The sequence below is a fragment of the Argiope bruennichi genome, chromosome 7, assembly GCF_947563725.1.
Source record: "Argiope bruennichi chromosome 7, qqArgBrue1.1, whole genome shotgun sequence".
Taxonomy (NCBI): domain Eukaryota; kingdom Metazoa; phylum Arthropoda; class Arachnida; order Araneae; family Araneidae; genus Argiope; species Argiope bruennichi.
Genome location: NC_079157.1, coordinates 84,515,224 through 84,538,927, shown reverse-complemented (window position 1 = coordinate 84,538,927; position 23,704 = coordinate 84,515,224). Strand labels below are relative to the sequence as shown.

General features: G+C 32.6%; 1 protein-coding gene across 1 annotated transcript in view; it reads left to right on the top strand.

Moving 5' to 3' along the window:
- Positions 1–23,704, top strand: part of LOC129975219 (neurogenic locus notch homolog protein 1-like) — a gene marked incomplete in the record, with an annotated part of 118,297 nt that overhangs the window by 68,258 nt on the left and 26,335 nt on the right. Inside the window, 6 exon segments of the mRNA XM_056088216.1 lie at positions 4,830–4,943; positions 6,754–6,867; positions 8,978–9,076; positions 15,614–15,712; positions 18,013–18,087; positions 21,054–21,158. Of these exon segments, the coding sequence (XP_055944191.1) occupies positions 4,830–4,943; positions 6,754–6,867; positions 8,978–9,076; positions 15,614–15,712; positions 18,013–18,087; positions 21,054–21,158 (606 nt within the window).

Genomic DNA, 23,704 nt, shown 5'->3' with positions numbered 1-23,704 from the left:
AGCCGAGACCTTACCACCAGGCCACCGCGGCCTCCTTTTGTTACTAAGAATTGGGTTGAAGATTTCTTATTAGTCTTCAATTTTAGTGTGAAAACCACGTACCAAATTTCACGTAACTTTCTCTTCATCTTGCGTATTTAAATCATTCGCTTATATAACTACTCGAAAACGAATAACTAAATGGGTCTTTCGGAGAATAATAACTTGTAAAACTTGGAGAAAATCTGCAATTTTATATAAAGATCTTAATCTGGGTTTCGTCCCTTTACCTAGCGTGGTTCCTAATTATCACCTCCACAAGGCACATACAGAAGACTCCCGAGTATTTGGCCTAATATGGCGGAAGTACGGGCCGGATAAAAGAAAAACCGGATAAGCCGGAGATCTATGAATTCATTTCTTTGCCCACCAATATCAAAAGACAAAGTTTTTATAGCAAAACTCACTGTTATAATGCGTATTTTCTCATTTCTTATGGAATACTCGGCTATCCGTTTATCTCAAGCCACGTAGAATGTGAACGCTGCCGCGGCCCTGTGAATCATAGAATCAGTTTCAGGTAACATGTCGAGTAAAAATAGAAGGCCCTGTACTGGTAGTTTATATATGTTTATATATTGCATTGCAAGAATTAATTAGAGAAAAAGTAAATCAAAGAGTATAAACTGTTAACATTTTAACATGAATTCTGTACTCTTCACTGTGGTATACTTAGCAAAACATTAAGCATACACCAAGAACAATTGACGAATCCTCTAAGTACTGTGCAGTAATAACCAGGAAACAGCGGCAACAATTGAGGCCCGTTACACACTGGCGAAATAATGAACAACGAGCAGAACGCTACTTTTTTCTTGTCATAACTTATATTTTGCATACAATACGTAGGATGATCGTAACAAAAGCCCGCTTCCAATGCCTTGGCAATGTTACCAATGCAATGCTTTATCTTCCTCAATTAATTAAATAAAGAAAATTAAACCGGATTGTCTCGAACCTGATACTCGAGAATATACTGTATATCTAAAAACAAAAAGTTCTTTGGTGTGAGAGTGATCAAAAAAGTTGACATTCATCCATATCTTGCTGTCAAATTGTTTGATAAATATGATATTATCTCTTTGTATATTTGGCACACAAGAGAAATTGAAGACTTGAAAGGAAATTATTTTTCGCTAGATATTTTAAATACCTATTCCAACATTTGAAATACGTGTCTGTATTTTATTCAGATTGTAACTGTCCAATCTCACATTAATGTTTCGTCAATAACCAAGGACTAGCAGACTGCAGATGCCCAGATGGAAAAGTTGAAAAAGTGGAAGACGGTGTTAAAACTTGCCTCAGTAAGCATTGACTAATAGAATAAGGAAAATAATGTTACAAAAGTAGTTTTAAAAATACAAATGCCGACTATATAATAATACTAATGATATGGTGAGCAGGTAAAATGCATGTTATTGTGAGCAAATAGGATTTTCTGTCCAAGCAACAAATGAAGGTGAGTTGATTTACCATGCCCTACACAAAACCGAATTCTTTTTCTTGTGGTTTGTAGATGCAAGAGTCATTTTTAGCCATACTTCTCTAGATTTATATGATTAGGTGCACAGGATTTTTTTTATTCGTAAAAAAGAAATGCTAAACTGAATATTTGTCGTAGACAAATAAAAAGTTTTCCTCTCAATAATTTAAAAATTACTTTTAATAAAAAAAAGCTTGAGCTATATACTTTTAACAGAAGAATCGGCCATTTATTGCAAGCTATTTGCAAGATTCATCAGTGCACCAAATGTAGAATTCAAACCGATTGCAGAGCTCTCAGGAGAAAGGTGTTTCGGTAAATTTTTCAGCGTACTCAGCATGTGTTTAGTTGTGATTGACCTAAATGCGGGAGAAAATTATTTTAAATCTTTTTATGAGTGCAGTGAGAGTTTCCTACTAATAAATCCTGAAAGTTGAATCGACATATGTTAATAGTTCAAATTTGCGAGGCACATCCTAAAATGACCTTGGTGTTACTTAAAAACTGGATGTTTATGTAACGAAATTAAACCTGTAATGTTAAAATTGATGTTTAAAAATATGATAAGTTTGTTGAAGGGATTTTTGTGCAAAATGAAATTTATTTTGACTCCTTAACAATCGCAAACAATTGTCTAAATGGAGTCTATTCACCGATCAATCCTAAAATAAGCATACACCTGCTATGGAACACTGGATTTGAGTTTCAGTTATTCTTAAATACGTAAAGCTAAACTTTGAGTCAATTTAATTAATCACAAAGAATTACATCTAGATAAGCTTAATTTAGTCAATAGATTACATTTAGGTTAAAATAACTTAGTATGAAAAAAAAGTGCAATGCGAGATAAATCTAAATTACACAATTACTTCAACATTATCCGGCAGAATAATCGCTTATTCTCCCAATCAGATTAATTAATAAATTTATATCTTCTAGAATCTAACACATTACCCTTACACACACCATTACCAGATGGAACAATATAATGGCTTTTCAAAGAAAAAAAAACTGTAGCTTTTATCCTTGTGAAAATAAAATTTCTAAGCACATCTAACTCATGTCACTCATCTAACTCATCTGTTTTAAATTATATAGAAATATATACAAGATGCAATAAGACAATCAATATAAGAAAATCTTTCTTATTTTAAATACACTCATGTCCAAAATTAAGGTCACAAACTTAAAATCTGAGAAAAATGAAAAACTATTCACTGTGTTGCCACGAAATTTGGCACAGAGGTACACTACAATGGAAGAAAGAACATAGACACATAACAACATGGAAACGATTTTAATTGGGAACTAAGAAACAGGGTATATCAAAAAGTGGTACATTATGAATCAGAGATAAATCATTTACCTCGAGAAAAGCCTGTCTAATATGGAATGTGACCACCCTGCACTTCTATACAGGCTTCACAATGAACTTTCATACTGTTTACGAGGGTGTCAATAAATGCTTGGGGCAACAAAGCCTATTCTTCCAAAAGCGCAGCTTTCAACTCTTAGAGGGTATTAGGAGGGGAGTTACGCAGTGCAATGGCTTTTCCGAGACCATACCAAACATGTTCAATAGGATTGTGGTCCAGAGACCTCGACGTCCAGTCCATACGTCGAATATCCTCTTCCTCAGGGAAATCATCAACGATCTGGGCTTTGTGTGGACGCGCGTTATCGTCCATAAATATGCAGTCTGGGCCAAAAGCACCCCGGAACAACGTCACATAGGCTTCAAGGATCTCATCTCTATAGAGATGTGCATTGACAGTACTCGCATCGAAGACCTGCAGTGGTGTACGACTGTCCAACATTATGCCACCCCAGGCAAGGATTCCTCTGCCATCAATTCTATCGATTTCTTTTACGTAGGAGGGATGATAGCGAGTTCCTCGCTCTCTCCAGATGAAGATCCGACGAGTGTCACTCTGTGTGGTAAATTTCGACTCATCACTGAAATAAACACGCCCACATTCTTGCTGTGCCCAAGACTGTGTTAGGCACCACAAGAACCGGGCTTTTCTGTTGGATGCAGTCAAAGGGACGCATTTAACTGCTCACCGGGCATAAAGGGCCCTCTCTGCGAGACGTCTGTATACTGTTTGTCTGGAAATTCTTATTCCAGACGCAGCAGCAAGGTCAAGAGCAAGTTGAGGAGTTGTTGTCAGCTTATGCCGTCGTGCGCTTAATGCCAAATAGCGATCCTGTGCAGGCGTCGTTGCTCTGTGACGACCTTGGCCGGCCTTCCTGGTTACAGTACCATTTGTTTGGAATTGATTCCAAACCTGGATACCACTTTCGGCGCTACTTGTAATCATCAAGCCACCTCCGCTTGAGACTGCCCAGCTTCAAGCCTGCCAACGGCTCTCCATCTCAAGGAATCGTCTAAACGATTATGAGAACTCATTCTCACAGGAAACAGGTTAAATTTTTTGTTTTAATGCAATATTCACAAAATTGCAGGCAAAACTCCCAGATGCCTAAACAGTCTAATTTCAGTAGTTCCTCATAAACTAATGCTAAATAACCTTTTTTCCCACAAGAAAGGTTAATATCATGTTGCCATTCCTTCACAATATATAAAATATAATTTGTTTAAATTTTACTGGTAGCCATTTAGAATTACTTTGAAAACATTTTTGTGACCTTAATTTTGGACATGAGTGTAAATATCAGTAATTTACGAATGGGTCTCCGTACGGTTAAGTGGATGTTGCCAAATGCTCATATATGTCACATCTAACTCATCTGTTATAAATTATATGGAAATGTTAGTTGCATTTTCTCCCTATGAGATTTGCAATAGATTTCAGATCGAAATTCACATGACATATTGAAGAATTTTGCATGAGCGTCATATTACGGATACAAATAGGCTTATATCTGAAATTTAGGAAACTGAAAATCGCAAGTGGAACAACAATATCAAAAAAATAACTCGTACGATTTTATTTCAAATCATTCAAAATGAAGAATGTTCATCAAAAAAATTAAAATAATCTACTATGTTAATACTAGGGAAAATATTTGCGGTTTAAAGATTCTATGAAAGAAAAACCATGGCAGCCGGTTCTTTTTATACAAAGAACGTTAGCTATGTTTTCATTAAGAGTGCTGCGTGTTATTAAAATCTTTGCAAGAAATAATGAATTCCGTTTCAATGAAAAAAGGATTATTGGGACACTAGCTTTTGATTGATTGTTTTATGGAAGGAAAAAAAATTGATGTGACTTGTTTAGGCTTAATTTGTTTTTAAGCCTTTGGATTATTATCGTAAAATATTTTTTTATATTTTATTTAGCCTGCTATTGTCCTCATGAGCATGAGTGCCACTTAGATGAATCTGGAAACACGGCTTGCAGATGTCCTAAAGGAAAAATTGAACAAAACATTTACGGTTTACGTTCTTGCGTCCGTAAGTATTAAATTTTAATTTCTTTATTTAAGCTTGCAAATTAAATGACCATATGAGTTTTTATAACAGTTCCAGAACACATTTCACTCGAGATCTGCAGAGCATATGAGCATATTCTTGAGTAACGCCAACGAAGTCGTGACTCAGACTTAGTTCTGTGACCTATGGAACCTGTGGAATTTTTAAATGGTAGATGAAATAAAATCTCCTGATCATTTGGAAATGTTAAAATTCATTGAAATCTGCTTGATATATGAACCTGAAATAATAAGCTCTTGACATAGCGCCTCATTCATTTATGTGAAATATCGAGAGAAACAAAAGACTGGATAGCGAACCAAATATCATACTGATCATCTAAAAATGCTTTAAACTTCCGGTGAAGCCAGTCTTTATGAGAATTTACCTCTCTTTAAAATGGTTTAAATCTCTCTTTAACATTAAAAAAAAAAAGATTTTAAGAAATGTACTGCCAAAATGGATATACCATAAGTACTGTGTAATCTATACTAATATAAAGCTCAATGTGTGTGTGTGTGTGTGTGTGTGTTGGCGCTCTACAGGCCAGGCCATTTGGAGAGATCGGGAATTCCTTAGAGATCGGGAATGTGCTCCTGGGGTTCCTTTTTTTGAATTTTTAATTAGAATTTTAATTATTAATTAAAAACTAACTTTCCCGCCAAAAAATCTTCCATTTTCCCCATGAGTAAGGCTTCAGTTTTTTTTCCCCAACAATAATGAGGCTAGGGTTAACATTTTTCGGCCGATTATTTCAAACGATTCTGTTTATTTTCTTAACGTTTCATGCATTTAAAATTAAACCTTGTTAATTAATCGATCTTTCAGATTCATTCTGAAATACTTTTGAATTAAAATAACACAGAATAAAGGAAATTAAAAATGTCTAATCTGCATTGCGTTACCCAACTGGCGTAGAAAAATTCACGCATTTGCGTTACCGTAACTGGCGTTGAAAATTCACGCATGCGCATTGTGTTCTGATTGTTGACAATATTATCAACGGATGGTTTTTGATTTAATTGTATTTATGTTGGTTATATATTTTTTGTATATGCTTATAGTTTTAAGTGCATCGTCTTTTAAGTAGTTTTTTTAAACCTGTTTTCGACCCATTATTTTAAACGATTCTGTTTATTTTCTTAATGTTTGATGCATTTAAAATTAAACATTGTTCATTAATCGATCTGTTCATGATGAATCTGAGAAAATTTTGTTGACAAATTCTAGAGATATTACATAAATTATGGGCACTAAAGAATATCTTTCTTAAAGTTTAAACGCTCAGTGACTCTGTTATCAGTAATCATATTATTAAAAAATGCTTTGTTTCAGTAAAAAATATTATTATATTAATTGCAGATTAATTCTTTCCACTTTAATTCAAAGCGTAAATTCTACGGGAGCTAACGTAAAGTTAACGTAACGTAACTAATTAGTAACGTACGTAGCGTAGCGTAACGTAACTAATTAGAGAGATACATATTACGTTATGACTCAAGGCTTTTATAATATTATGAGTGAATTATATGACTATCAAAATTTGGAGTTTTAAAATATTTTGATGAAGAATCTATTAAAGTAGAAATTGCGTAAAATATTTAATTATTAAAATTTAAACGAACAATAAGATTGGCGAACCGGCTGGTCGCCAAAGGCGGCTAATATAACAATAAAATAAATATAAGACATCAATAAAAATTATTTATTTTATAAATGGAAAATTGGTTCTGACGGTATTTTCAATTATTAAATTACTGGCAAAAGAAAGGAATTTATTTATATAATTCAGATTGCTATTGTCACGAGACTCAGGAATGCTTCTTGAATGAAGCCGGATCAGTGAACTGCAGATGCCCTACTGGATATATTGAAAAAATGGAGAAGGGTGTAAAAACATGCATCGGTAAGTATTTTTTTAATGAAATTAAAAATTGATGTATTTCAGATACGATTTATTGATATCTATTCTTTTTATTTAAATACATATATTTTTTGATTCAGAATAAATATTCATAAACCTGCAAGTAAATCATATTGATCACAAAAATAACATACAGCCGCTGTAGAGAGGTTCAATGAAATTGTGAAAAAAATAATAAGGTACAAATAATATTTCTTTGGACTTATTTTTCCAATATTTCTATACTTATTTATTTGGTGCATTCTCCGTAATAAATTCAGTACCGACTGAATAAACTATCTTCCAAATTAACAACTCAAATATTAATGGTTAAATTTCATTGTATACTATATTACCTTTATCCTTTGTTGGTTTTTAAATCCCTGAAGGTACTTATTATGTGCAATGTTCATCTAGTTATTTGAAACTGCATTTAGTTTCGCCTGTGAATAACGCCTAGACCTGTTCTCTTTTTTTTCAAGACAACTTCTTATAGCTTACATAATCCTACAACATTTTTCAATTTTATACCTTTTAACTCATGAAAATTGTAGTTCAATTATTCTGTATTACTCTTTTTATTACATTTTCTGTTCAAATGGATCCAAACAAAATATTTAAAGATATCCAAACAGAATCACAATTGTCATCAAGTTAAAAAAAAAAATTGTGTTATTCTGTTTTGTCGCCACGTTAAAATGATTGTGTTATTCCATTTTATCATCAACAATCATTAATAATATAGTTAGAATTTGGCACAAATCACCAATTTCGATCTTTGGTAAAACTGTGGTGAATAGCATATAAGCCAGTTAACAACTACGCTACACGAGCATATGCTTTTGTATCCTGGTTATGTTACTGGACTACGAACCACAGAATCCCAGGTTTCACCACAAAACAATAAAGTCAATGTTCTTCCTAGAAAATATCGTCTATCCTTTGCCTCCATGTTCCCTATAGTTTAGATAAAATCGTTCTCAGTATAATTGCTTTTAAAACTGGTGAAAGTGGATTTTTAAATCGATTCAAATTTATTGTTCATAAGGTGTAAATAATTGCTTGCACTGGTAGATTTTATCAAAGATTTTCCGAAATAGCATGTCATTTTGTCATTGTTTTATGAACGATACTGTAAACAATTATATTATTATTCAATTGACTTCTTCTTTTATATTTACAAGATCAAAAAACAATGTGTTTATGGGTAATTTTGCATGAAATATCCAAGCTCATTTGATGAAATGTAATAGCAAGCTTTTGCAAAAAGTTGAATTTGCCTGCCCCAATGCCTTCTTATTAACACAACATTTTTTCGATATTCGGAACGCCATATAACATCGTGAAGATATCTTAACAATATTGTTGGATTGTTTGTGCTAAAAGGGAATAAGAGACGCTGAAGTTTCCAAATCGGATCAGTCAGCCACTGATGAACATCCAAAAATTGGCTTTCCGTCAACTCTTGTTGAGACGCAATTATATATTTGTGAGATATATTCCTGTGATTTTTGAAAATATGGACTTCAGAAAAATTTTATTTCACGCAATTTTGATTCATTACCTGCATTTCAGCAAAATCTATAGCTTATTTATTAAGGAACAAAACCCGAATCTAGTCACAAGTTGTCAGAAATCGCTGGATCATTTAAATGTTGTTCTTGAATGGTTCGAACTCATTTGATCTCAAAGTCACCTTAAAAATGAAGATACCTCATTTAGTAGCCATCCCAAAGAACAAAAGGATTCCCTGGAGCATTTCCATTAACGAAAGATAATAAATAGAAGTGGAACTTGTCCTGAAGAAGAAATAAGACGTATTAAATGTTTCTCTTCCAAAAGCCTTATTTTGAAATCTCATATTTTAAAGATAAAACTATGTATTTTTTTGAAAATTAATCCCAACGTTTAAATAAGATTCTGGTTGAGTACTGAAGGAAATAATTGATGACAGGAAATGATAGAAGCAGGAATTATTATTATTAAAAATGAGGCAAATACAATACACTTTATTGCGTAATTATTGTAAATAATTTGTAATCAGGAATTACACAATTATTTGCTACCTTCCTTGTGTAAAATGCCTTCACAGATTTCATTGCGTACTTTGTAGAATGTGACTGTGGTGTCTACGGAATATGCAGCCTTGTGGAAGAAGAAAAGAAATGCACCTGCGCCCCTTCATCGGCAGAGTTGGATGGGAAATGTGTGGGTAAGTAGTATTTTTTATTTAAAAATATGCTCTTAAATATATGCACTTCTATATTTTCTCGCATTCAAAGAAAAAATTTTGTAATCGAAAAAATTTCGACCTCGAGATATTGACGAATCTTTACCCCTTAGATTTCGTTAAATCCCCCCCCTAAAAAAATCGGAATTATTTCTGGATATTTATGAGCATGTTGACTTAAACATACTTTAAATTGTGAGAATGAAGTTTAGTATGTATTCCCTTCGCCGAATTTGAAGGCATCTGTCAAACTTCGGTCGAAATATGTCGAAGAAAAGTCTGTCTATCCATACGAACACAGCTCAAAAAACGCGAAGAATTTATAGATGGAATTAACAGATTTATCACCAAAATCGTAGATGTGTATTAAATTTTAGATCATATCTAGATCATATTTTAGTATCTAAAAGGGAAAAAAAATTTTGTCTTTATATTAGTTCATACAAGAAAATGATATTCCAAAAACTCTATGACATAAATAAATAAAATTCAGTATTTGGCAGGCATTGAAATTGAGATTCAATTGGAAGATTCAATCTCACACAGTTACTAAACAAAAAAAGTAAAAACGTATTTTCACGGCAAATATAGATTTTTTTTATCTTTAAGAAATACCTAAGCGTATTCTTAAAAATTATTGTCAGTATAGAGAAGCATTTTTTCTGAATAATTGGGAGGAACGGCCTTAATCTAACGACAAATATTTAAATAAAAAAAAATACTGTATCTGATTTTTTCCTATGTTAAATACAGAGGAGGTATTGTATTGTCCAAACCTCGAAATTCATGAATCTCCACATCCTCAAGTTCGAAAAACACATTTTTGGTATTAGTTCTATCTGTCAGTCTGTCTATCTGTCTATGAATATAATGTCTCAAAACCGCTTCAATCTAGAACTGAGAAATTTGAATACTGATGTCCCTTAAATATTGGTATAAAGGGGAGATAGGGCACATCTGAAAGACTAAGAATGGCATAGCAACTCATGACTGGAAACGTCATGGGAAAATTGTATCAGAGGCTCAAGAAATGAAGAGACACGAGACAGAGATTACCAGAAATATTTATTGCTCATAAATTATCCTGTAGTAAATGATACCATATGTAAATGTTATAAAACATATTCGAAGTTACCCCACTTCAAGCTATTTACGCAATGCATCGACAGATCACGGATTGGCGAGCCCAGTCAAACACACTTCTATTTTCTTCAATATCTGCAGTAACTCAGACAGGACAGACATTGTATATATAAGTTAAGTGGCTTTAAGTGCTTCCACAGAAAAAAAAATCAAAGCTGCTTAAGTTAGAAGAGAATGGGTGTCAGGCAATCAGTCCACCACGTCTAATTCATCATTGCCCAAACGACACTATTACATTTGTCTGGGCATACCTTCCTAAACGAAGAGGCATCCTATCATGCTGAAACCACATGTTGCGTCTCACATTCTGTGGCAAGGGTGAAGTAAGCCTGGTAGAACCTCATCCAAAATGAAATAATTTTCTGATGTCAGAAATGATGGCAACAGGTATGACCTGATTAAGCATTCACTGACAAAGCCAGCTAAAATATTCACTGAGAAACAATGATGCGCATTATGCGTTGTCACTCCGTGAGAATTCCTGTGAGTCCATGAATGCGTATTGTGCTGGCTCAAAACACCATTTCGAGTGAAGTACGCTCATCCGTAAACAAAACATAAGGCAAGAAATGAGCATCTTCGGGTACATTGATGGAGATATCACTGTGCAAAACGTGCACGTGCAGAATAATATTTGGGGAGCAGTGATTGTACTTTCTGGAGATGATATGGATGTAAGATTCCGCCTAGGGATTACAATACCGGTATACCGGGATACCGAATACCGGTATTTTGAACCATTTGTACAATTTTGTAATACCGGTATTCAAAAGTTTAAATATCGGTTTTTCGGTATTTACTAGAAATTTTTAAAATTGTCTCCATTATATGTTCAGGTATCGCGAACATACCAAAATAGTATACGTTTTTGTTTTTATGTCTTCCTAACGGGGGAAATTAATTAGATAATTAATGGCTTAATTAATTGCTTAAATCTAAATTAGCGAAACATGGATTATCCTGAAAGAAAATATTGTGTCCATAACGACTCAAGGGGCAACAATTATGAAAAGAGTTGGAAAGTTGATTGGTGCAAATCAGCAGTTGTGCTATGCACATGGAATTCAATTAGGAGTAACAGATGTATTATACCAAAAAAAAATGAAGAACAGAAGAATCGAAATACTGTGGATATAGAAATTTCGGATTCCAACTTTGAAAAGAGTAAGAGCGAGAGTGATATTGACAATGAAGATAATGACAATGTAATTGTTGAAGAAGATATTGCTAATGAGGATGAAATATTAACCTATCAAGAATTGCTTCCTATAATTTATAAAGTTCGAAAAATAGTTAAGATATTTAAACGTTCGCCTATAAAAAGGATATATTACTAAAATATATACTAACTGAAAATAAAACAGAATATATGTTAATATTAGATTCTAAAATACGTTGGAACAGTTTACTCCTAATGATGGAACGATTTTTGAAACTGAGAAATCCCATTCAAAAAGAAATAATCGACTTAAATCTGTAAATTAATTTTTCAGATAGTGAATTCGACTTAATATCCAGAACTATATCAGCTCTACTTCCAATAAAACTGACTATTGAGGCATTATGTCGGAGAGACTCTAATTTATAGAGTCGGAGTTAATATTAGATTCTAATGTCGGAGAGGTTCTAATTAACAATAAATTTCATGTTGCAGTCACTGAAAGAACAGCACACATCACTATCTGAAGAATTATATATTGCATTGAAAAATCACACAGAAGATAGGCATACCGAAATAGAAAATGTCTTATGGTATTTACATAATTATAATGATTTTAAAAATGAAAAAGAAGAAAAGAAAATAACCAATTCAAATCTGATAAAGTTTAGAGTAAATTTTCTTAAAACTTTTTACCCACAAACCTATCCACATTCAGAAGAATTCGGTTCAATTATCGAAGATTATGATGTCACTACTGTCGATAGTGAAAAGGAATTGTCTCTTGAACAAAAATTAGAAATAGCGATAAATAAAAAAATTTCAACGAACCAAAATACAATACAGAAATCGGCTATATCCAAAACCATCCGACGAGAAATCGATTTATGTGAAGATGAGGGATTTAGAGGTAAATACTTGGAAAAGGTATATCACGCATTGCTAACAGTACCACCAACTAGCGTTGAAGAGCGTTTTCGACAGCTGGTCATTTTTACACAAAATTACTTTTCAGGCTTAATGACAGTACAATTGATGCGTTAGGTTTTTTTAAGATCACATTTCAAAAATTTGTAATAGTACCACTGATTAAATAGTGATATTTACACTTTTTTTTGCGATTTAAATAAATAAGATGTTTCTTTACTTTTTTTGATTATATACTGTTATAATTTATAAGTTACAAATTATTTTTTGAGATATTTACACTTTCTAATAAAACTGGCAAATAAAACAAAGAAACACCTGTGTTTTCTTTCTTTTTCTAAAATTTCTAATACCGGTATTAAAACCGGTATCCCCGTATTAAGATTTAAAAAATACCGAATACCGGTATTGAAATTTTGGTCCGGTATTGCAATTCCTAATTCCGCCTCGCAAAATAATATGCATATTATTCAGTGCGCAATCTACGGCAGCAGTTATTACACGTATATTAGATTACTCTCTACGACTGACAACACATTCTACGATATCGTCATGGATGGAGTAAGAGACATTTATGGCGTGTTCTCACTATGCCTACTACCTCTAAGGACCCATATTCGTTTAAATTTTGATGCACATTAGAAAAATTCAGGTGGTCCAGTACATCTGTCTGTGGGGCCGCTTCTTGATGCAATCTCTGAGCTGCTCGTGTATTGCCTTTAACCAATCAGTTCATGAAGTGAATATTTGCTAACTCGCATTTCTATGACTATGCATGATCCTATCATGGGGATTACTGCTGGAATTATTGTAAAAAAGAGGGTACTTCCCCCTATTTGCGCAGTACCACCTATCGGTGTAGTGATGAAGTTTTTAGTCAGGGTTTGTTATGCAATTCTCCATCCTTTTGATGTGTAAATCTCTCTCAAATTTTGAAAGAAATCCATTCAGCTGAATATCTGTTTACCTATCCGAATACAAGGGAATTCAAAAACTGCAAAACATAACTATTATAATATAAACTACATAAATGAAATTTAGTTCACAGGTTCTACAGTATCTAAAGTGTAGATCTCATATCAAATTTTTTACCAAATCCCTCAAATGCTTCACTGATGATCTGTGCTTTTGTACGCATGGAACCGCGATGATTTAAATCAATAATATTCTATTGGTGATTTTAGAATTACAGCTATAACTTAGAGTGAAATTTTATTTACAATTGGTTTTAAAAAAAGGGTCTAAAATAAGTATTTATTCTATAGATTCTGTAAAAATAATGGATTCACTCCAAAGATTTATATATCGAAACTGTTGTTCGTAGATACCTTGCATGGCTTTGGCAACTGTACTCCAGATCTACAATTTTAATGCAGTGGTAGGGCAATGAGATATTTATTCCATAGTCGGAGAGACCAATCATGCGTATTCCTCACTAACGTTAGAGCATATAATTGTACAAAAACCATTTGAACACGACTTCAAAATTAAAAACTTCCTCTTTTCAGCTACAGCAGTTCTATTTGTAAAATTTCTCTCTCCAATTTTATTGTTTTGAAAATATTTCACAATATTGCAGGGTGGTTATAATTAAAGTTCCACTTGGAAATGGTCATAAAAGGAGAAGTACTGGACTAAATGTAATCACACTTGGTAACAGTTTAAAGAAAGTCATGATAATTTCTTTTCCACCAAAAAAAAAGTTCAAAAATTCAATACCAGGGTAGAAATAATACTGCATGCAATATTGTTAAGCAAAATAGGATTAAACAAAATAGGACATGAAGACGTTGGTTTAAAATATGTTTAATCCTTTCTGAAAAGTGTTGCAAAGCATGTTCAATGTGGAGTCCACCATTTTCTGAAAGCAAGTTAAATTGCATTATTGCATTCTCAACAATAGCTCTTAGCATAACAGGAGGAAAGTTACGCACATGTCGGTGTATCACTTCTTTCAGCTCCACCAAATTGTTTATATTATCACCATAAACAGTGCTTTTGAGATAACACACATTGAACATACTTTGTAACACGTTTCAAACATATTAAACCGGTTAAACACATTAAACCGGTGTCTTCATGTCCTATTTTGCTTACCACTAGTGCATATAGCGGCATTTCACAGCTCGTAGTGAGTTTTTGATTTTTTTTTTTTTTTTTTTTTTTTTTTTTTTGCAGAAAAGAAATTCCCATGACCTCCTTTATATTATTACCCAAGTTTGATAACATATGGTCCAGTAGTTTTCCTTTTATGATCATTTCAAAGTGGAACTTTAATTATAACCGCCCTGTATTTTTCATTGCTTGTATTTATACTCACGAGCGCTGCGAAGCTATTAATTAAACTTTTCGGATGTAAATATCGGTTTTATACCATCAAAATTAAATTTTAGAAATAAATAAAGATATACAAATTACTAATCAACTTTAAGCATTATTGTATTACAATTTTTTTAATTAAATTTTTGAATAGCCTTTACATTCTTTTCCATCATTTTAAAAACAGTATTAGAATTGAAAAAAAAGAAAAGTGAAAATTTATTATATTTTATTTTAATTTTTGAACTCTTTTTTTTTTATTTTATTTGTTTTATGTTTGCAAATATGGGGTCTTGTCATTAACATTTTAATTGAAATTTATGATCATTGGCGTTTTGAAATTTTCCACACCCATAAATTCTCAATGATTTTTCTTTTAATATTTTAAAATTATAATTACCAATTAATAGTAATTATTTAAATTGGTTTATAATTGGCAAGAATCAATAATCTTATTTAGTTGCCAAAGATTTTATTCATTTGAATGCTATAACAATAATTTAATTTTGTTAAAAAGATTTAAAAATATTTTAATTATATACTAGCAATGGAACATGAGAATGAGTATAAGAGAAAATTAAATGAATATTTATTTCATTATAAATTGAAAATAAAAATAATTACAATGAAAAATTCTATTTTTAGTCTTAAAAGACTACTTTATTAAATTGTGGTGGTATGTAGATTATTATGATCCATGCAGGAAGCAACAGGATGAATGTTGTTGGAAACATTTCTTTAATAATCACATTCTCACACTCAAACACTAACACAAAGACCAGACAAGAAAATATTCATGCGAGCAGCTTAATGGAACAGCATTGCATTTCATTCTAATTACACCTGCATTGGATTATGGGATGGCCTAATCAGGCATCGCCATCTAGTATCCAAAAGAGAAGATCTAGTATCCAAATAGTAATGTAACTGCTACAAAATTCATTTATTTTTTCACTCATATTTTTTCATAGAATGCGATTGTGGCTTGGATGGTTTGTGCAGATTTGAATCTGGTCAAAAGAAATGTGTCTGCAGACCCAAAACTATTGAAAGAGATGGGAAATGTGTAGGTACGAAAAATATTAATTATACAATTTTGATGAAAGATTTCTTATCTGTTTTCATAATCGGTTTCCTTTCAAATATTAAATAATTGTTTCAAATATAAAATACTTGTTTACTTCAAGAAATAATATAAAAAATGGCTAGTTACTGGATGGGGAAAAAACACTTTTTTTTCCGACCTGCCTTTTATACAGCACAAAAAAATAGAAGATTGTAATCTAAATTTGTTTCAGCTTTATATTAAACAATTCTAAGTTAACATATTAAAAATATAAGCAGAGAAATTTGCAAGACAGATTTTAATATTGATGTGCAATTTGCTGTGTTGGTGTGTTTTTCAACTCAATAGTGTTTACGTTAACTAACTTTTTAAAACAATATTTTAATTTAAAAGTGTTATTAAATAATTATATTGGAAATTCATTAATACGAAAGACAGTGGTTTTTACATAGTATCATGCTTAACTCATAACACAAAATTAAAGAACGAGTTAAATATTAAAAATATTATACTCAAATACAAAAATTGAAATATTAAGGAAAAGATACGTAAAAAATTAACAGCTGTTTAATATAAAAAGAATGTTTTTCGGCTACATGAAGCCTTTTACGATATGCAGTAGTTTCAAACTTTTAATTGGCGAGAATCGCATCATGTTGATGAGGTAATGTCACACTCTTTGAATTTTCTTCCTGTATACATGATTAACTAATTATTATTAATCAATTAAGTTCCATTCATGAACAGTTATTATAAATAATTATTAATGGAAACCAAATTAATTATTAATTCAATAATCGCATTCTATACCGAATAAATATTTTGTTTTCATTCAACAAATTTCGTCCTGAATGTTAATACAATTTGAAGTCAAATGATTCGTCTAAAATTTTAAACTTTGATTGAAAACCTAGTGTAACAAAATTCTTACTACATGTTTCTATAAATAGATTCTATCAACATCATTTTTAACCCTTTTTAAGGCAGTGTTAAATATCTTACCACTGCTTTAAATTATCTCCGAAACATTGTAACACTAAAACTAACCAGAAACGGATAAAAGTGTTATGTTCAGCATGTAATGTTCCATTGTGTGAAGCTCGTTTCACCAAAATAATTAAAAATAATGCATTTTTTAATTTACATTGTATTTGGTTCTTCTACCACTTATTTCATGAGTAATTAATATATTTTTTTGAAATAACTAATAATAAATAGTTTTACAAAAATGCATATTTATTTGTGAAGTTATTTGTATTTCAAGTTTTTTCTTTTAACCCTTTCTAGAGCCGTGGGAAGTATGCTTCCCACCAAATTTATCAATCTTTGTATGAAATTATGTAGGTTGGCATAAGTTCTAACACATTTTTTTAGTAAATCAGAAACTTAGATGCTTCAGTTCTTTATCTCACAGAAAATGTTGTGTCTTGATTTGTTACTTAATTATTAATGAACCAAATTAATTAATGAATCAAATTAAATTTATCTAATAAGCTACATGAATCCCTTTTCTTATTCTAATTTCAAGTCTAAAAATATTTTAACATAATATGACTAGAAAAAAAAGGGCCCTTTAAAGGGTTAAATAAGTCAGTAAAATGTCACTGCTTGTGTTGGGCGATGGTAAATGTAAATTTTGAAAGAAACGTGCCCGTTAAAAGATTAAATAATATTATTATATTTAAAAGCTTTTTACCGGCTTCCTGGCATAGGGGTGGCTTGTCTTCCCCGTGACCTCGGCGTCCTGGGTTCGAGTTCCGATTCGGGTATGGTTATTCTTCATCTGCTCTATCTGTGAGATGTATGAATGTGCCCTCCCCCCGTAAAAAGGGGTTGTGCAAGCGAATGTCATGCGTGAGTAGCCAAGACGTACTCTTGGCTCTAGTTGGCGGTACTAAAACAGGAGACGCTCCCTTGGCTTAAAATCGCTGACTTCGTCAGGGAGCTTGTCCATGTCAAGTACCATTATAAACAAAAACAAGAGTTTTTTTCCTCAATCTAATTTAAAATTATTTTGAATTTCTTTATATAATGTGTAAAAATAGCTTTCAAATTATAGATGCAGACAACTTTCCTTATCTAATTTAGTTATATTAATGAGAAGGGAAAAGACTTCACAGTTTTGAACATTAGTCAAAAGGTGAAGTATCACCTTCATCATTTTTCAAACAATTCATATAAAATAGCTAAATCAAACTATCTTTTATGCTTTATTTGCGCGTTTACATTTTTCAGTATTATATTACGCATGTCATTAAGCTGTCATTTTAATAAATGAATTTTATTTCTAATTACCTTTCACAGCTGTCGAAACTAGCACATTAGTTACAACTCATTCCTCAAGTCTGATGACAACAATTCTGATGACAACGATTGCCTGTAAGTATCGTTGCTTTCAAGTAGAATGATTACTGTTTTCTATTAAATTGCGTCTTGAATACAAACATCTCCTTCCATTTAAAAATCTTTATTACCTTTTTCGTGGTATTTAGGTTTTTAAAATTAATTCTAAATGTGAATGTTCCACAAAAATTTATTGAAAAGACAGAGAGGAGATAATACTCATCGGGTTGAAGAGTATAAGATTGCAATCTATTTAGAACGATTAAAAAAAAATCTTGCTGTGCATCAAAAGGCAAAGAATCTGCAATTGTGTTCGAATTATGATATCTAAAAAAAGAAGAGATGGTAGAATACAGCAAAACGAAACATTTGAGTAAAGTTGATTTTAACATTGGGAATTGATGCTCAAAAAGGGGGAAAAAATAATAATAATGCAAGTTGCTAGTAATAATTGAAAAAGAAATTATTCGGTAAACTCCCGAGTATCCGGCTTCCGTGCTATCCGGACTAGTTTTCTTTTTTCTTGATTAAATGAAGAAAGCAAGGCATTGCATTGGCTACATTATCAAGACACTGGAAGCTGGCGTCTCCAACGATCCTTCTACGTGTCGTACAAAATACATGTTGTGGCAGGAAAAGAGCAGCGTTCTGCTCATTGTTCATTGTTTCATCGATGCATACGGACCTCCGTTCTTGCCGCTGTTCCTGATTATACTTGCACAGTACGTACAGAATTCTTAAATTGTTCTTGGAGTATGCTAAATGTTTTTTTATATTCTTTAAATTTATCTCAAATTCTTGAAGCGTGCAGTGTAGTATATAAACATATTGTTACGAAATTTCCCGGGGTTCGTTTGGATAGTGGGAGTTATACGGTGTGGAGAACGCTCAATCAGCAGGCGGCAGTAGAAAATAAAACAACGACGTTTATTTACACGAAGACACACAGGACAACTATATATAGTACAGAAGACGATTATCTTCAGCCGAGACGTGCAGCAACAACAGCTCGACTCCGTCGCTGCTCTGCTAGTCCCTGGAAGACGAGTTCTTCACCGCCGATTCTGACTACGACGACTCCACTGGTCCACGACTACTCTCTCCGATCTGGTTCACGACGACTACTACTCTTTCGCTTCCGACTACTCTTCGACTCCACTGGTTCGCAACTCAATTCACCACCGCCCGGCAGCTGCGGATGCTTCCTTTTATAGGTCTCAGGAGGCGGGGCTAGAAGCCTTTCAACCAATCAGGAACGTCCGAGGCGTATCTCCGTTCCTACTGGACGGATCGGGAAAATTCTCGATGTTTCGGGTATAATCTATTTTGGCTCCAAAGTCGCCAAATGGTCGCCAAGTTTGTCGACAAGCTCTGGGACCTCCTATGGAACCAGCTATGCTGGGAAGCAGCATCACAGATTCGTAACAATATATAAACTACCAGTGCAGAGCCTTCTATTTTAACTCGGCACGTTACCGGCAACTGCTTCTGTGATTCACAGGGCGGAGTCAGCGTTCACATTCTACTTCGAAATAAATGGAAGACTTAGTAATAAGAAGTGAGGAAATACGTATTATAACAGTGAATTTTGGTATAAAAACTTTGTCTCCTGATATTGGGGGGGCAAAGAAGTAAGTTCACAGAATTCTGGCCTATACAACTTTTTTTTTGTTCTTATCCGATCTGCTCTTCCGTCACATTAGTCCGGATACACGGGAGTGTACTGCACATGCAAATTTAATCCTTCATCAAAAAGATGAACAGAGTGAGAATCCACTAAATCTAGTGGTATTGTAGACAGCTGTTAACACCTCACTGGTAACTGAATAAATCAGTTAGCAAGCAGCACATTCCTGCACACTTACTTACAGTATTAGTCCATGAAAGGATGTCTAATGGATGTTGCACGCCATTTTTCATCTTTGCTTGTATATTTCCACAACTGACAGTGGAAATTACTACTCCTATCCATGAGAATGTAATTTTCTTCGAGAAAAAAAAATAGCCTAGAAGATCAGCCTACACTATTGCATATTGCTTCTTTGACAGAGACACAATAACGTACGTTGTGTTTTCACTCCATATAACAGTGTTATTATTACTTCACTAGTATTCCTGAGCTCTGTGATAATTATTGAACAACTGTTCTATAAAATGTCGCTAATACCTATCTCCCTACAGCTATTACCGCCCAATTGTTGACTGAATACATTGGTTTATTGATCACTCGTCCTGAAGTAGAAGAAATGCATATCTCTGTCTTCATTCATTACTTATCATTAGTCACTTCATTAATCCTGTCAGTCATTCAATATCTAGCTCTTCTTCGGTCTCGGTCGGCACGCTAAAGAATGGAGAACAAAACATGGAAAAGAGATGTACTTAAAATAATGTTATTTTATCTTATTGATACTGAAAAAGATATATACTTTTTACAGAAAACTTTAAAACAATTTTCACGTTAATGCAAAATATTATTAATTGATCGATAGAGTTTTTGTGTTAAAAATGGTGGCATTCTACGCCTTGTCTTCACACATATTTAAGTTACCACTCACAATTTTTAAATGTTGCATCATTTATAAAAAATATTATTAACTTACGGAAAAAATATTTTCCTGTGGCTTTATAAAATTGGTCAAAAATAATTTGTGATTTTTCGAGAAGCTACTAAATGTTACATTTCTTTGGAACAACAGACTAATGTATTTTAATTAAACATAAATTTGAAATACTGGTCATCTATCGAGAACTAATATATTTTTTTTCTTGTATAAGAAGTTTATACCAACTGAGCTTTCAACAGCTAATTTGAAATTTCATAATTATCTTTTGCTACAAATATTTGCAATGTTATAAGTAATTAAAATTTTGCTTTGTGACAGCTAATAGATATTTACTTTTTCATGAGTGAAAAAATACGCAAATAATTCGTTCCGAGAAATGATTTATATATCATCTAATACCCTTCTAAATGATTCCTTTTATCTTTTATTTTCCAGCTTGTTCTTGTGGAGAAAATTCAAAATCGTGCGCCTATAACTGGGATAATAAGAAAATATGCGAGTGCTTACCTGGATATGCTGTAAAGGATGTTTATTGCTTCGGTATTGGATTTTAATTCTTAAAAATGTAATCAAGAAATGAAATCAGTCATCTCAGTATTATTAGAAATTCACAAACATTGTATGCTGTTTTGTAAGCTAAAATCATTGGTCTATTTATCATTTTAGGGTCCCGTGACTAATCCTTTTCGAGGATTGTATTTCATTAGGGGGTAGTTAAGCAGAAAGTCGAGCCGTTATTACTCCTCTTAATTTCCGAATAATCTGAGTTCCCCCTATTGCTAAATGTAAACTTCTCCTCTTTTTATCTTTCCTGTCATCCCTTTTTTGATGAAAGAAATGCCTCCTGAGACATACTCAAAATCGCGAAGGGTTTCCAAATCCGCGAATGGACAGTATTTTTTAACGCATATCAAATTCATAACTTCAAAATGTAAAACAGAAAGATACATTCAAAACATCTGTACAACACTTTACTTATAATGAAATGATCAATACTGGAGCTGTATAAAAATGAAACCAGTTATATAGGGTTTTGATTTTGTTTTCAATTCCGCAACTGCACCCATTTGTAACTCCAACCTCTATCTCCACAAATAATAAAGACATGTGTTTGTACATATATAAGAAATTTCATCATTTCTCCGTAATAACTTCTGAAAATTTTACAGCGCAATAATGAATTTTGCATAATTTTAAAATTTATAATGTTCTTATTAATTATACTGACTTAACTATCATAGGAATTCTGTTTGAATGTTGGAAATTTAAAAAAAAAAAATATTTTCGCTTACTTTAATTTTAGATTTTATTCTTAAATTAAAATTTAAAAATTTTTCATTACTTCTTCAGTAAATATATCATCATTTACTTCAATTTCGGAAATCTAAGGAAGAATAATTCTGCTAAATATTTTTATTATTTACATAAGGAATAAGAAGGAGATATTATATTACCATGAAATTTAGATAACCCTTGGAAAATTATGTTTGTGACAGCATTTTTTTTTTTTTTTTTTTGTTCTTTATGTATAAACTCCTTGTGTGCCAACAAGTATACCACAAGGCTAACAGATGTAAGTCAGTACGCAATTGAGAGCAAAATAAATTTCAAATATAAGGTCGCAGGCACAAATGCAAAAAAAAGAAGAAAGAAAAATAGGGGAAAACAAGTAGATACACAAACAAAAACAAAAATGAAGCAAAATTGCTCACATAGTAATAGAAACATACAGTAAATGCTATAAAACAATTGAAGAAGCATGATCAATTAAAATATTCAAAATACAAATACAAAAGTATATATGCAAATATAAGTAGGCAAACACACTGAAGTAAAGTTTAAATCATACGGGGAAAAATACTATTAACATAAGTACAAAAGGAAATGAAGGATGCTTTACACTGTACAAAGGCAGATAAATGAGGAGGCCAAGCTATATTGTTCTTTCGAAGGCAGTTTCTCAGTTTACGTCTTTCCGGAATAAACTTGGTGCATTCAAATATCAAATGCTTGGCATCCTGGACTGCACCACTGTAGCACGAACACCTATCAGTCGGCGACAAATTGAATCGTTTTAAATATGCTTTAAAGTTTCCATGCCCAGTCAGAAACTGGATAAGCTTAAAATTTGACTCAAAGTAGTGAGCTTTTAGGCGTCTCTGTATGGATGGAATAAATTCCTTAGTGAGCTGTGCATTAGTCGATGCTTGATATAAAGTATTCCATTCAGATATAACTTTATCTTTAAAGACATTCTTTAAATAAGATTTCGGAATGCTCATAGGAATGGAATGAACAAGTTAAGTGCAATTGCCTTGACCAGAATTAAGAAAGGATTCAAGAAAATTAATGAAATCTGCGTAACTGTATTGGGCTACATTTAGGACTCTCCTCTATTAGGATAGTTTATATACACAATGGGCAGAATAGGTATAAGGTTATTAAAATAACACAACAGCGATATCAGTCACTATTTGATGTTTAATTTTTTTTTCGGAGGAAGGGGAATCATAAACATTAAATTATGTTTATGAAATTTTGTCAAAAATAAGCACGTCAATAATAAAAATAAAAATTTTCTAATATGCATTTGTTGCAGTATTCAGAAAAAAAAAACTATGTTTTATCAAAAATAAAGAAATAGAAATAAAATTGTAAAAACGCGAAGTAAGTTAGTGAATGATTAGGAGTTTTTCTTATAAATACTCAATATAGCAACCTTGTTATATTTCTTTCCAAACATTTTTACTACGTTGTTTTACCCTGCAACTTTTCCCCCCGGGGGGGGGGGGCATTTCGAAATGAGGATGATAAGTTTCTGGCCTGGTGGTCGGTTGTTGCGACCCTGGAGGGTATACGAAAGGGTGGGTTCCTGACTCCTCCCATCGATGATGGCACGTACTTCCTTAGGGAAGGGTTGTACCGTGGCCGGTGATGGCAATTAGGACTCATCCACAGTTCCCGCCAGTGTAGCTGTTGCGGCGGTTTAGTCATTCAGTTATTTTATATGTATGGCTTCGGGCTGATTGGAGAGTCAGTGATATGACTATCCTCTAATTTTTTGTTAAAATATTATTTCTGTATAG